Below are 16,369 nucleotides of genomic sequence, written 5' to 3'. Positions count from 1 at the left end.
GGTGGCCTAAATAAGGTTTTTGCTCCAATGCTTTTGGGGATCTTGGCATCAAACTCCTTGGCAGAGAAAACTTGGTGAAGATGGATAAAAGAACTAGGAGAGTTATGGGCAAAGGTATGGAGAGATAAGCATGCAACCCACATCCCACCTGAAGAGTTGGTTCATATGGAAGGTGAGCGCTCATATTCTCTAATATGGAATAACACTTGGATCAACAAAGTTTTTGTTCATGATCATCGTTTTAGGGAAATTCTAAACTGCCATTTTTCTCTCTTCTGAGAGGATGTGTGGGAGGAAGAACCCGGTCTTAGTAGGATGGACCTTTTCCAATAATTAAAGGATTATATGATTGTAAGGAGGTGTAGAAAGGTATGCCACGATTGGGAAGAATTTTCTAGTCCAATCCAAACCTTGGAGAGATCATGGAAACATTGTGAGGTCCTAGTCGATAACATGGGAAATAAAAGTTGGAAAGGAAGTGAAGGCTTAACTACAATCCATGCAAATAAAATTTAGGACCAAACAAAAGATATCCTAAGATGGGGATAGAGGGAGGGGAGTGGCAGTTAGAGTAATGGAAATTCTAAGGTCAAGCAAGCCTCCAAGGTAGTTGTTGTTTTGGACACCTTAGATAAAAAAGAAATATGGGTGAAAATTTAGAATCTTGATCTATGGCCAAAAATCTCATCCTTTCTATGTTTAGTGGCTAGCGAGAAATAGTTAACTTGGGATTATCTTACCAAATTAAGGTTATGAAGGTCCATATGTTTGATGTGTAGAGTAGAAGGGGAATTTGTAGATCACTTATTCAATAATTGTAGAGAGGTTCCCTTCCTTTGGGATAAAGGTACAACTTCTTTCAGGTAGTTTGGCATGGCTCAAGGTGACATAATCCAAACTCGAGAGAGAAACCCCTATAAAATCCCTATGTTGAATAAGGTATGGAAATCCTTTCTAGGGATTTTACTTTGGAACCTATGGGCTCCTTAAAGTGGTGGGTTCCAAACCTGCCACTCATTGGCATGGTCGCAAGTGGCATTGGGAGTGGAAGGGAGAGAGTGGATAGTCCTTGATATATACACTGTAAAATACTTGGCAATAATTTTGTTATAAAAAATCAAATTTCTAAAAAAATTATATTAGTTTCTATGAAACATTGAGATTTTTAAGGTAAAATAATTTTATCTTATAATTTGGGAAATCACTTTTAGGAATAAAAAAACCATGAGAAAAAATTACACCCTATTTTTGTAAATTTTACCATGTACATACATAAGGGTTAGCTCAAATGTTTGAGGTCCCGTTTCTAAAGTACATTTCCATTAGGAGGTCATAGGATCAATTCTCCTCGATGCCCTTGGGGTTAGGCTCTGATTAGTTTGGTTAGCAGGATGTGGTCCCTTCAGGTGGATCTGCTTAGATTTTCCTCAGGGAAAAAAAAAAAAATTGTAGAAAATTATAATAATATTTTGTCAATGTAAGAGTTGCAAATTGCTCAAAATTGATTTTTTCTCACTATAATCACTAATCTAACTTTGAGTATTTTCCTCCTAAATATAACTGTATTTTATTTTTTTTAAATAATTCTTAATATGACTACTTTTACTTCTATCCATTCCATATATTGTATTCTAAATTCAAATTCACATTTTTCTTAAATTTAAATATCATTTTTATCATAAGCGTAAATGATGGATAAACTTAATGACATGTGGTCCACACATTTGTTGAATAAATGAAAGTTTTTTAATATCATTGTGTTAATATTTGGATATCATTATATGAAATCCAAAGATTAATACAACAATATTTAGGAATTTGTACAAATTATAATGTATTGTGATAATCTACCTTCACTATAAAAAGATCTAAAAGGTTTAGAATCGCAAAACTTTTTAATCTATTTTAATATTTTAAAGACGTTTTATATAAAGACAAACTATTTTAAGTGGTAAGGTTTAAAATGGCAAAACTTTTTAATCCGTTTTAATATTTTAAAAACATGTTATATAAAGACAAATTATTTTAAGTGGTAAGGTTTTCTTTGAATAATAATTATAAATTATCATGTATTTACTAACAATAATAAATAATAACCATATCAACAATAATAAATGAGAATTATCTTTACTAATAACTGAAAATTGAATTGTAATAAAATTTACCACCACTTATTTTATTTATATATATATATATGAAAATATGATTATATAAAATACCTTTATTTTCAATTGGAAATCACCTCCCCCCAATCTGTTGCGCTGCGCGCGTTTGCCTGAACCGCGTGCCTCTGAACCCTGATCAACTTCGGCCTGGGCCTTGGCCCAGCCATGGGCCCTTCGGATCCGTCCCACGAGGATCTTGATCCGCAACGAGCGTTCTCAGATCTGGTGAAGTCCCTCCCCCCGCAACGACCCAGACCTGTTACCACGAAATTTGTAAAGAAACTCGATGTGTTGCAGGAAGTTCAACTGCTGCCAACTATTCCCCGTGTGGCAGCACTTTCCCTTGCCGAGAAAGGATTAATCGGGCAGTTTACAGGGCTTTGGCCATCGCCCAGAACAGTTCAAAGATGGGTCGAGCGAAATTGGTCAGACAAGATCCAAGGGAAAATATCCATCAGATTTTCTGGCAAAGGGTACTACACATTTCATTTTGAATCAAAGGAGGACAAAGATCTGATATTCAGGAACGGGCTGTACTTCATGGACTCAAGGGGACTCTATCTCAACAAATGGACCCCAGATTTCGACCCGGAACTGGACATCCCAAGTGTTGTTCCAGTCTGGGTTCGCCTACCTCACCTTCCTCTGCACTGCTGGGGGGATGATTCGGTCAAGGCAATAGGGAATGTTGTTGGCAAGTACATCGATCGTAGTGAGCCCAAGGACAACATGCAAGCATGCACAAGGATCTGTGTTGAAGTGGATCTAGGTCGAGGATTGCCGGAAGCGATAAAGCTGAAAGTGGACGATTGGAGCCATATCCAGCAGCTGGACTACAAACAGATTCCTTTTAAATGCAAGGTATGTCACGAATACGGACATTTCGCTAATAGATGCACAAAAGTTGTTAATGTAGACAATGAAGAGTAGGATGGCCACTGGGAAACTGTCAAAAAGAAGAAACCATCCCCCCCCTCCAAGCCGTCTTTGGATCCTGAAATCCCTGGACCATCCAATCCACGCCCTTCCTCCTCTTCCCCTTTACCCTCAGATCTTCAATCCCTAGAACCGCCCCTTCCTCCCTCTACCAATCCCTTCGCTATCCTCTCTGAGGTAGAATCTGCCCCAGACAACCCCTCCTCTGAACCCCCAATCTCTCAGCAACCTCCTTCCTTCTCCTCTCAGCCCCCCCCCCCCCCCCCCCCCCCCGATCCCCTATCATCCAGAATCACCAGAAGTTCTTCCAAGGAACATGGAGCAGCTAGTGATGTTTTGAAAAATCAGGGACCGGGCAGAAAATCAGCCAGGCAACAGAGGGATGAGAGTGCCCAAAAAGATATAGCTATGGGCACACAAACCCCAATAGAATCCTTCATCCTTGGGCATCAGGAAAAAGAAACAAGCAGTAAAGGAAAAGAGAGGCGAGCACCTCTCCACACGCCCAATTTCTCATGATGAAAATTCTTTCTTGGAACAGCAGGGGTTTAGGGCACCCCTCCAAGCTAGCTGCCCTCAAATAACTAATCCACAATGAAAAACCAGATATCATGCTAATACAGGAAACAAAACAAGATCAGCATGAGATGAAAAAAATAACTAGCCAGCAGAGACAGTTTTCTGGAAGCATCAGTGAAGCCAGAGGAGCTTCCGGAGGCATTGTTACCATATGGGACAACAACAAATGGGTTTGCAGTTCTACAAGCATTCATCAGAACTGGATCAAAACCACCCTCGACAGTAGAACAGGCAGTCAAACAGTAACCATTTACAACGTTTATGCTCCCAACCATTACAGAGAAAAAGAAATCTGTTGGGACGATCTGAAGGCAAGCATAGAAGGGGAACAAAACAACAATCTCATAGTTGCAGGAGATTTCAATCTGATCCTTCACGCCAATGAAAAAAGAGGAGGAACTTTCACTCCAGATCCTTCCAGAGGCCGGCTAGAAACCATCATCCAGGAGCACAATTTAGTTGATGTTATCCCCAAAAATCGCAAATACACCTGGAGCAATCGAAGGATCGGTGTTGGTAACATAATGGAACGATTAGACAGATTTCTTATCAATATAGCTTTCCTCTCCTCTTTCTCAGCGGGATACGCTAATATTCTCAACTCATCGGCCTCTGATCATTACCCTATTACGTTGACTATGCAAAATCACTGCCCTCTTGGTCCCATCCCCTTTAGATACATCCCTCTTTAGAACCGAATGCCAGCAGCTAAAGAAGTGGTCCAAACAACATGGATCCAACATGTCGAAGGCTCACCAAGCTTTATTTGGGAATCAAAGCTAAAAAGAGTCAAGCAGGTACTAAAATATTGGGCTAGGGACAGCTATCAGGAACCAGAAGAGAACAAAAAGAAAGTCAAAAGAGAGCTAGAAGATGTTCAGCAAAAAATAGAAGCACAAGGACTATCTCAGCAAAACAAAGATCACGAAGGCAACTTATATGCACAGCTAAGCCAAATTAACAGGGAGGAAGAGATAAAATGGCGCCTAAAATCTAGGCAACTTTGGCTTCAAGCAGGAGATAAAAATACAGCATACTTCCACAAACAAGCTACTGTTAGAAAGCTCAAAAATACAATAAGCATAATCAAGGATAATGAAGGAAATCGATAAAGCACTCAGGAAACTATAAAGAAAGTTGCCACCAAGCATTACAGGGATTTACTAACTGAAAATAAAGAGGAGGAAGACTATTCAGATTTGCTCCAGCATCTGCCCAAAGGGGTTACTCAAGAAATGAACAACAAGCTCAGCAAAGATATAGAGGAAGAGGAGGTCAAGGCAGCTATTTGGAGCTTGCATCCTGACAAGGCTCCAGGTCCGGATGGATTCCCCATCTGCTTCTTCAGGGATTATTGGAAAATGATAAAAAAAGACCTGTTAAAGATGATCCGTTGGGTGATGAAAAAAGGAAAGATAGGCGGATTCACTAACTCCACTTATCTTGCTCTCATACCTAAAGAAAACCGCCCCTCTTCCTTTTCTAGATTCCGACCCATTTCTTTGTGTAACTCGTCATATAAAACTATATCCAAAATATTAGAAACCAAGCTCAAACCTCTTCTTCCCTCCTTAATTTCTGAAAATCAAGGAGGCTTCCTCCCCAACAGGCATATCACCGACTCCATTCTTCTTGTCCAAGAAGCCATCCACTCAAGCTTAACTAGGAGAGAAAAAGGGTTTGTCTTAAAACTGGATCTTGCAAATGCCTTTGACAGAGTAAGACACTCCTTCCTTTTTGCTGTCTTATACAAAATGGGATTCGAGCCATCCTTCATCACCATGATTGCAGCCTGCATTTCTGGGCCCTGGATATCCCCCCTGATCAACGGGAGGCCCTGTGAAGCTTTCCAATCCTCTCGGGGGCTAAGACAGGGCTGCCCCCTATCTCCTTACCTGTTCATCCTCATGGCTGAATCCTTCAGCCAAGCCTTAGATTACAATCGCAGAGTAGGGCTCATTACTGGCGTCAAATTTGGGAATGGAGCAAAGAACATTAACCATTCTCAGTTTGCTGATGACACCTTGCTAATTGGGGGAGCATCTACCACAATAGCAAGGCGATTCAAGAAACTCCTGGACCAATTCATGGAGTATTCCGGAGGCAAAGTCAATCAGCTCAAAAGCTGCATCTATGGATGGAACACTGCAAATCATGTTATACACAGCATTGCAAGCATATTTGGAGTCACATGCAACCTGGAATGGACCCACTTTTCCTATTTAGGTATGCCTGTAAGCATGGGGCCCTTGAAGGCCGAAACCTGGAATGGAATCCTTGACAAGATTAAGAGGAAAGTGCAGCAATGGGGTACAATGTGGCTTAATCCAGCAGGCAGGCTTATTCTCCTTAAATCAGGTATTGCTTCACTTCCTATCTATCGCTTTTCTTTATATCAAGCTCCAGCTATTTTTCATCATAAAATGGAAGTTGCTCTTAGACATTTCCTCTGGCAAGGGGGGAAAACTGATAAGAATAAGTTCAACTTAGTTAGCTGGAAAAATGTAATCCAAACCCAAGACAGAGGCGGGCTTGGCATCAGATCACCAAAGCTCCTAAATCTGGCCTTTGGCGCAAAAATTATATGGAGACTGATCACAGGACCTACAATGTGGTGGAAAAAGGTACTGGAGGTAAAATACTTGAGCTGTCCAAGACAGCAACTTTTAGACACCAACATTCCTAACAGAGAATCCACAAAAATCTGGAAACTTTGCAAGAAGGCTCTTCCACTTATGCATCAAAATATCTCGAAAGTCCCTGGCGGGGGAACCAGCATTAAGTTTGGAACAGACAAAATTCTGGGGCAGCAACCTCTGGGCATGAACGCAGAGGCAACTCCTGTTATAAACTGGCTAAACAATAAAGACTTATACCATTTGTCCCAAATCTCAAGTTGGGACTCCCTCTCCCAAGTCTGGATTGGCTGGAATTTTCCTGAGCTTCCCAATGCATTAGAATCTAGCTTCAACTCTCTGAAGATGCTCCTTCACAGCAAGGCTCCCATTCAAGAAGGTGAAATGGATGGGTTTCGATGGGATGCATCTGGAACAAATTATACAATTAAAGCAGGTCATCAATACCTCTGTAATAGCATCTATCAAATAAGCCTTTGGAACCAATGGAAAATAGTATGGCGAGCAGAGGCTCCTCCAAAAATAAAATTCTTCATCTGGCTCTTACTGAAAGGTAAAATTCTAACAGCTGAAAATCTAAGAAGAAGAGGCATTATTGGTCCGATGTCCGAATTGTTGCAAATCAGAGGAAACGATGCACCACTTATTCATAGAGTGTCCAGTTGCTGTAGGTTGCTGGGGGAAAATGGCCTTAATAGGAAATATAAATTGGGAGCCCCAGCCCACTATAGCAGAGAAAATATATAAATGGAGGAAAGATTGCCCCTGGAAAGAAAAAAGAAGTAATTTGGTGAAGAGAGTATGGAACACCCTCCCATTCACTCTACTCTGGCACATCTGGCTAGCTCGAAATCATAAAGTCTTCCAGGATAAAGGGTCAAGCATACGTAAAATTTGCCACAAAGCTAAAACACTCGCTCTAAACAATCTCAAGTAACACCACTCGCAAGATTGATGCAGCAAACTATAGCATAGAGGAACGAAACTTAATCAGTTACATCCTGGAAAACAATCCCAATGCTCAGGAAGCCCGCAAGAGGGAGACTCATACAAAAGGAGAAGTCAGTACATGGAAACTGAGACTAAAAGAAGAATAATTTGCTAACTGGATATGCAACTATAACATCTTCCACTTATTTTTCGACGGGGCATCCAAGTCAAATCTGGGTCTTGCCGAAGCAGGAGGGCTGATTTGTAATGCCAATGGAGAATGTATTCTCCATTATGAATGGGGCCTCGGGAAGAACTCTAACAACAGAGCTGAAGCATTAGCTCTGTTCTAGGGCCTCACCCAGTTAAGTAAGCTTAGAATAAAAAAGGCGAAGGTTTTTGGGGACTCCTCAGTCGTTATTCGCCTCATGGTGCATCAGCAAAATACACCAAATAATCTCCTTCAGCAAATCAACAAACGCAACCAGATCCTTGATCAGGCAATGGAAGATATCAAATACTACCATATTCTCCGTAAATTGAATAAAAAAGCGGATGAGCGTGCCAACAAAGCATGCGAAAGACCCATTGGCATTCTGAGTTGTAACTCCAGCAAGTCCTTCCAACCTTTGCCATGACTCAGTCACATCTCCTTAGCAGCAAGCATTGCATCACTGACAGAATCACTGAGATGAATCATGCGATCTGGGCCGACAGCAAAACAGCTTATGGTATAAAGATTTTGAATAGATATGAAATTCGTGAAACGCTCAAGGGCATTGAAAGTCTCAATATCCCAGCCGGTAAACGTCTTCTCGGACCCGATCCTCGAGCCTTGCAGGATACGCTCCAGTCCTTACTGCAGATACACCATATCTCCAACGCGATAAGCATGACCCCTTCCCGCCTCCGATCAACGCACTCTCCTCCTATTTATTGTTCCTCAAATCGCTCTTTTCATCACTCTGTGCTTTGTTACCTCTGCGAGCAACAGTTCTGTAAAGTCCCCTCTGTCTCGTCTTCTTCAACGATTTGTTGCGTTTCCCTCAGAAGCTATCCCTACTCCCTCCGCGCCTATCAGAACCTCTGGACAGCCCCTCCCTGCTCCTGTTTGACCACCATCGCCTTCAAGCAAGCTCGTGCTCCCCTGTTTTTTGTTTCTTTTATTGTTGCAGGGATTCTGGATAGCAACAACCCTGAAGCAAGCATGGCTCGCTCCGAGGATTGCTTCCATTGTGCGGACCTGCAAGCGGAACTGGAGGAAGTAAGGGCGCAACAGCGCACCTTGGAGAATCAGGTCAGGAATCTGGAGACCAGAATGGAGGATCAATATCGCACCATCAATGATAAATACAGAGCAGAGATAGATCTCTTTCTGCATAGGGTAGCCTCTCTCCACGAGCAATTTAGAAATCTGTCGAACCGTTGTAGCCATGCTGAGGAATCCATAGCAATACTGCAGTATATGATGGACAAAAAGAACAAGGCAGCAACTAGTTCCTCCAGTGCTAAGCAGGTAGAGTCGGACTCAAATCTGGAAGAGTCCACGGCAAGGCAGAGAAGCCACATAGAAATAGATTAAAGATGTTATGCAATTGTAAATTTTGGTCATTTCAGTATGTACGAATCTATAGCAGCTCAGGAAGCTTTAGAGGTAAAACCAGCAGAACAAGGATCAAGGAAAGATCCCATTTTGTAATTCCTTTGATCCAAATCACCAAGAACATATTGTACTCCAGGAGAACTGACTCCTCTTTTTTCAGCCTTTAATACAGCAACCGAATTTGTCAAAAAAAAAAAAACCTTTATTTTCAAATATTTAAAAAAAAAATCCCATAAAACATTTTTATTTTCTTCTCTCATCAAATCAAGTAAATGGCATAAGATTTGTTTGATGTACTTGGAAGCCATGTTTGCTTGATTATATATACAGTAAAATTTGAGGTATGGCAAGTTGTTTTTTTTTTTTAAACTAAGATTTGCACTAACATGACCTTTTTCATAAATTAAAGTAATGTTTACATTAACATAAGCTTTTCGAGACTAGAATTAAAACTTGCATGAACATGAAATTTTTCGATCTTAAATTAAAACTTTTTTGAGTGTTTGAATTAGTGCCCATATTAATTTGAGTTTTTCCTGGGACTTTAAAGATGTGCATTAAACTCCCATGGAGGGTGCCCTGGAGTGGGACCCCTTGCCTTGATTTAATGACAGCCTTCATGAAGACATAAAGGTAACCTAGCACCCTGCATATTTGCAAATCATCTCATCACATTACACAGGTTTCTGATGCAAGCATAAATGTTGGTGGATGAAAAAGGACAATACCATGTCACACAAGTAGTGTTCATTACCAAGGGTGGCGGTTGGTAAATATCTTCAAGACCTGATAGTTCTTGTCAACTCCTTGGTTCTCCCTACTTGCAATTCATGGGAAATAGTCATAATGGGGACTCCTCCCCTCACGCGTGGTAGTACTCGATGTAATTATTAGACTGAGTTGGGGTGGGACTCTTATATCTCTTATATTGGCAGGCTCCTAATTTCAATTAATATGAATCTCTTCAAATTTGGAAAATTTGAACATTTCAAGTAAAGCAATTCTTGTTATGACGTGCTTCACTGGTTTTATTTGGTTCTTTGCCAGCAAATTCCAATCATCTTTTCTCAATTTCCATGGATCCGACCTGGATAGATGTTTCACCTCACTCAAGGTAAGCCCTTTTGTCATCGACCTCTTCATTTTCCTATTTTTTATGTGTATCGACCGATAAAATTGCTTCATGTTTGGATATTGGACTCGCCTTTCTTTTCTGAGTACCGCAATCAAAATCAGTCTCATGTGCCCTGTGTATCCCTAACTCTCTTTCCATCTTTATTCAATCTTCTCTTTGGATTTGATTTTTCATCCCATGTCTCTAATTCATTCTAGCCTTGTTGTGTTTCATCCATTCTCAACCCCTCCCAACCCTTTGTTATTCACTCTGCTTTGTGTCGCTCCCGCATCTTGTTGTTGTGTCAACCTTTGTCAGGTCTTTGTGGATCGTCCCCTGGTTAACTATGTCGCGTGGTCATTCTATTGGTGTTCTATTGCCACTTGTCGTGGGCGAGGTAGGGGGCACTCCTCTACCTCAATTCTTATTGTTAGCAACATTGATGCCACCTCGCAGTTGTGTGCCCAAGCAGAAGCATGAGAATTCTTGGCTCACTATGAGGAAATTATTCCTGAATTGGTTCATTGAGTAATCAAGAGTTGAAGATGAGGCTCGTCATGAGAGGCATTGTACTCCTAAGCATTATGTCAATGCAGACACCAAGGATTGGATTCCCAACATTGGCACTTCCACCCACTCATGTTTCTCGGAGCTATATGTACGCTATCAATATTTACTAGCATATTAAGTACTTATGGGTTGTTTCCTCGCCAATAGCCACACGACACAAAAAACAACATTACATTTGAAGAATTGGAGGAGAAACTTGAAGGAATTGATCATAAGTTAGACATCCTTATCAGTAGAACAATCAACCACCCTCACTCCTTCGAGGGGAATGGCTCTCAGCACACTTTGAAACCAGCGAACTTAGATGAGTAATCTTTATGCATCACTAGCTTTTGGATAGTATATTTTATAATGATCTCTACTCATCCAGACTATGGCATGCTAGTTCTTGTTACTTTCAGTTTATGTATAATTTTTTTTGTCTATCAAATGCTCTAATTAGAAGGGGTTTCTATAACCTCAAGAGTCTAAATCTTAGCTTCTAGTCTATCTTCCCACTAGGCAGATCATAAGCAAACTTTTTTTAGACAATGTAACTCTTTGACATGATAATGTCGAAAGGCAAAGAGTTGTGCATTAAACTCAATTCACATCATTGAGCCATGAGGCTCATTCTACAGCCTAGTATGAGAGAGATGTGTAAGTATGTCTGTGTTCAATTTAGTGTTAACATGTGTCACTTTTAAAATTTTAAAAATATATATATTATATTAATAATAATAAACGCCAGATATAATAAAAAACAAAAATGAATATATGTGTTTAGTTTGTTTAATTAAAAGTAATATAAAACATTATTAATCTCACTACCACACTCTAGAGAAGTTAAAAAAAATATTTCTCACTCTCAACCATAAAATATAGTTAAAGTTTCAAAAAAAAAAAAAAACAATATATACATTATATAAAGCAATTGGAAAAAAAATTGATTTTACAATTAAAACATTTTAAGCGTTATTTTATGCCCAAGTAAATTTTGATCCATTTTATCCATTCAGAAATGCAACATAAACAATGAAAAATTATATATATATATGGAGTCGTAGGTGGAGGAATTGAGGAATTGCGAATTCCCGGACGGCCAAGAATCTGGGCAAAAAAATTTCAAAAAATATTGTAGAGGCAGTGTTTGAATAATGTTTTTGATGGTGGAAATGGATTCAGCACCATCAAAAACTTCTAAAGCACCTAAAATTATTGACAGCGTTTACTTGGATTTACAAAAATCCCTACCATATTTTTTCAAAATATAATCGGAATTTCCATAACTTTCCAGGCAAAAAAGCATAATTGCTAGACTACAGCGATATATATATATATATATATATATATATATATATATATATATATATATATATATATATATATATATACACTTAATTAAATATATCTGAACATTTTGTTCAAATTTTACAGTTTAAAAGAATTTTTCACCTCAAACTATTTAATCTCTCTCAAGTATATAGTTAAGATGGATTTATACTAGTATATAAAATTTTAAAAATTAACCAAACACATTTTTTTAAAAATTAAAAAAAATCCAATCCAATCTAATTAAAAAAAAATATTAACACAACTAAAAATATATTTCTTATTCATTTATTGTGAAATTATAATTTCTCTAATCTCTTAAATTATAGCTAATATGAAATAAATATATTTCTTTTATATATTTTCAAAATTTAGTTATATAATTAAATTTAAATTTTGTATTTACATTTTTTTTTTTTTTTAATATTATCCGTCAAAGTTTTATATTTTAAAAAAAATATTAACAAAACTAAAAATATTTTTCTTATTCATTTATTTTGAAATTATAATTGTTCTTAAATCTCTTAAACTATAATTAAAATAAAATAAATATATTTATTTTAAATATTTTCACATTTTAATTATATAATTAAATTTAGATGGTGTATTTACACATAAAAAAATCAAAAGATTTTCAGTCAAAATTTTGTTTTTTTATATTTTTAAATTAATTTTATTTTAGTGTAAATTCATTTTTTTAATAAATACAACCATTATTGTTACCCGTATACCATATGTGGGACTTGTAATAATCAGCTACATAATACTTTAGTTATCTAATTTCTTAAAAAAAAAGGTGAAGAAAAAAGGTGTAGGTATGTATTTAATTAAACATAAATTATATTATTAGTAAGAAGTAATATGAATATAAATACAAAAATTCAAATAATGAAGTCGATAATCCTAGTGGTGAATTTAATATGGTAGATTGTAATAACAGTGGTAGTTAATAAAGTGTTGGATGGGATCGATAACCTTAATTGTAAGGTTGGTATTAAGGGTATGTCGGTGGGTAGTTCGAGTTCCCTCCCTCAGGACAATAAGGTGGTGAATCTGTCTAGTTTTTCCTTTCCGCCTGCGGTTTTTAGTCTCTTAAGGAAAGGTCTTAATTTTGCCTTAGCACCCAGAAAAATCCCTGTTGAAGACATCATTTGCGATGTAGAATATGGCATTAAGAACCTTCCTGATAAGATTAAAGACACAATTAGGCAGGATTGTGCCGTTACCCTGAGGAGGGCTAAGCCTCCCCGTAGCAATATCAGCAAGGTTGAGTTTGAGGCTTTGAAGAGCTTAAACGAAAATCATGACGTAGTGGTCTTAAAAGCTGATAAAGGTGGGGCTGCCGTTATCCTGGATAGAAAGGATTACAAAAATAAGATGCTTGACCATCTCTGTAATAGTGGGAGTTATAAGAAGCTTTCGAAAAATCCCCTCAAAAAGGTTTCCAGAGTGGTCGCTCGTGCGGTCAAGTCGTGCAATTCCACGATTCCTCTAGCCCAGAAGCTTATTGAGGGAAACCCCATCACTCCTAGGATATATGGTCTTCCTAAAATCCATAAGGATGGGGTCCCCCTGAGACCCATTGTCAATACCATTGGTGGTCCGACTTACCTCTTGGCCAAGTTCCTCGCTGCAAAGTTGAGACCCTTGGTTGGGCAGACTGAGTCCTTTGTAAAAGACTCAGCTTCTTTTATTGAAGATCTTAAGAGGATTAATCTTGAGCCCGAGGACATTCTGGTAAGTTTTGACATGGTCTCTCTTTATACCTGCATTCCTATCAATGAGCCCATGAAGGTAATTAATAAGCTAACTGACCCTGATACAGCTATGTTAGTTGAGCTTTGCCTTACCTCCACCTTCTTCAGCTTCGAGGGAGAATTTTATGAGCAGACTTGTGGAGTTGCCATGGGCTCCCCCTTGTCCCCTGTCGTCGCCAATCTCTTCATGGAGGAGTTTGAGTCTAAGGCTTTGGCATCTTCTCGTCTCTTACCAAAGCTTTGGAAAAGATTCGTTGATGACACTGGTGTTGTCTGGTCTCACGGTCCTGATGAGCTGGATCGTTTCTTCAATCACCTCAATAACCAGTCCGCCGCCATTAAGTTCACGATGGAAAAAGAAGTTAATGGTTGTCTTCCGTTCTTAGATGTTCTCATCTCTAAGAAGGCGGATGGTTCCTTTTCTCATCAGGTGTTTAGAAAGAAGACGCATACTGAGCAATACTTGCATGCGTCTTCGCATCATTTCCCCGCTCAGAAGTTAGGGGTTCTTAGCACGCTTGCCACCCGTGCTGTTAGAATTTCGGATGAGGAGAGCCTGGAAGCGGAGAAGGCCCATCTCCTGGATGTCTTTGAGAAGAATGGTTACAATAGGCACCTAGGTCGAAAGGCCTTCCTCAGGGCCAGGAAGGAACCTTCAACCCGTAGGGTTCCTAAAGATCATATCTCGGGTGTGAACCTTCCTTACATCCAAGGGACCACGGACAGGATTGCAAGGATTCTGAAGAAATACGATGTGCCCGCTACTTTTAGGCCTCTCAAAACTATCCGTGGCTCCCTCAGGTCTGTAAAAGACCCTATTGACCCGAAGGACATGAAGGGCGTCTATGTCATTCCCTGTTCCTGTGGGACTCCTTATATTGGTGAGACTGGTCGCTCTATCAATCAACGGATTAGCGAGCATTCGGCGGACTTAAGACATGGTAGGACCAAGTCCTCAGCCCTGGCTGAGCATGCGGGGAAGACTATGCATCATGTATGTATAGAAGAGGCTCGAGTCATTGCAAAAGTAGCGCAGTTTCACCATCGCAAATTTAGAGAGGCCCTGGAGATTGAGAAAAGGCCAAAAAATCTTAATAGGGATGATGGCTAGAAGATTAGCAGTTGCTGGGTCCCAGCCTTGTCTTCCTAGCCTCCTCATTCCCCTTTTGTTAAGTCTTAGGGTCTCTATCTTCCCTCTCCTTAAGGTATGGTAATTATTAGGGAGTGTATAGTTATTAATTAGTTACTAAGTAATTTCGGGCTAAGTATTATCCTTATCCCGTTTATGATTCTAAGAGGTATATTTCCTTAGATTAGAATTTTGGTCTCCATTTTTTATGCAATTATATTTATTTTCTTCCATTCCTTTAGAATTTCCCTTTAACTAATTTCTTATATATTTTACTATTAAACCCCCTTTTTTAAACCTTATTAGTAATAATCTATTTACCTAATGGCACAGTTATTCTTAATAACTTTTTAGCGAATAAATATTGTTTATATAATGAATATAGATTATTAAATATAAATTATAAGAGGAGATATAGTTTACAAAATGACCTTTATGTTTAATAATAAATAAGAAATTATTATTTTATATATAATAATTCGATATAAATATATGATATTCCAATAATAGTAAGTGAGTTTAAGTTAGTTATATTTTTTGGATATTCTATTATTAATATACATGTACTTTAATTATGGTATTTACCTAAATGTAACTAATTAATAAAGTTTTAACTAGAATATTATTTTAATAATATTGGAATTTTAAATAATCATAAATTATTAATTTTATGGGCCATTTTGATTAAATAATTAATAAAAATAATATATTAGAGTTTACCTTTGGACCATTAGCTTTAAACAATTATTATTATATTAATACACAATTTACCTAATGTAACATAATTTCTTAGAATAATAATATTTGAATACTATTTATTAAAATAACATTGGAATGATATTATATATAGATTATTATACATGACCTTTATATTTAAAAATGATTATATAGATTAACAAAGGAACTCTCTTAGTATATAAGCTAATAATAATAGGTTTTATGTTTTAGCGGTTTCTAAGAATATTAATAAAATAATTAGTGGTTTGACTAAGACCTTTGGTCAAAATTAGCCGTTGGAGTCTCTGCACACTCTATTTAATCAAGCTAAGCCGGATTGGTTCTTCAACTTGTCCTGACGATGAACCACACTGGTTGGTTCGAAACTCGTAGACAAAAGATTGGTTATGTGATTTTGCCGAAGATTATCTAAACAATGAATATAAATTGTATTATAAAGTAATAAGTTAAGAGAGAAACTAAAAAAATAAGAGTCATATGGTGGCAATGTCACTGTCTCTATTTTTATTGAACATTGCAACCATGTAATTTTTGAACGATTTATAACCTCTTTCAAAAAAAAATATAAAATTCAAACTATAACTTCAGTGATTTAAAATATTTCTTTTTTATTTGAAATAATTAAAACCATCATTTTTAAAGGACCAAATAAACCAATTCATAATATATCTACATTAAATAACCATCCGCCGTAAATATCCATCAATAATTTTAAGAAGTATAATTAAAAATTGTTCTCACTGATCAGTAAAACTAAAAAAAAAATGAAGTTTGTATTCATCAAAGTCATACCTCTTCAATTCAAAAGCAAGACTATAAATAATATGTTTCTCACTCTTTATTTAGATGGTAAGAATATTAAATAAAATATCATAGCACATCATTTATATTTTCCACATTA

General features: G+C 37.7%; 2 protein-coding genes across 2 annotated transcripts; both read left to right on the top strand.

The window, feature by feature from the left end:
* Nucleotides 1–2,330: 2,330 nt before the first annotated feature.
* On the top strand, nt 2,331–3,095 carry LOC149182409 (uncharacterized). The gene has a single exon (XM_089414546.1). The coding sequence runs from the start codon at nt 2,331–2,333 to the stop codon at nt 3,093–3,095; it is 765 nt and encodes a 254-aa protein (XP_089270672.1).
* A 653-nt stretch (nt 3,096–3,748) lies between these two features.
* On the top strand, nt 3,749–4,372 carry LOC149182408 (uncharacterized). Its single transcript, XM_089414545.1, has one exon. The coding sequence runs from the start codon at nt 3,749–3,751 to the stop codon at nt 4,370–4,372; it is 624 nt and encodes a 207-aa protein (XP_089270671.1).
* Nucleotides 4,373–16,369: the final 11,997 nt, after the last annotated feature.

Source organism: Pinus tabuliformis, chromosome 3_2 (genome assembly GCF_031772625.1).
Source record: "Pinus tabuliformis cultivar Carrire ecotype Pingquan chromosome 3_2, CPIR1, whole genome shotgun sequence".
Taxonomy (NCBI): Eukaryota; Viridiplantae; Streptophyta; class Pinopsida; order Pinales; family Pinaceae; genus Pinus; species Pinus tabuliformis.
The sequence above is the reverse complement of the archived record's forward strand: the minus strand, read 5'-3'. Positions and strand labels throughout refer to the sequence as shown.

Coding starts and splice junctions, on each gene's coding strand:
- LOC149182409 (XM_089414546.1), top strand. CDS start 2,331: ATGGGCCCTTCGGATCCGTCCCACGAGGATCTTGATCCGCAACGAGCG.
- LOC149182408 (XM_089414545.1), top strand. CDS start 3,749: ATGAAAAAAATAACTAGCCAGCAGAGACAGTTTTCTGGAAGCATCAGT.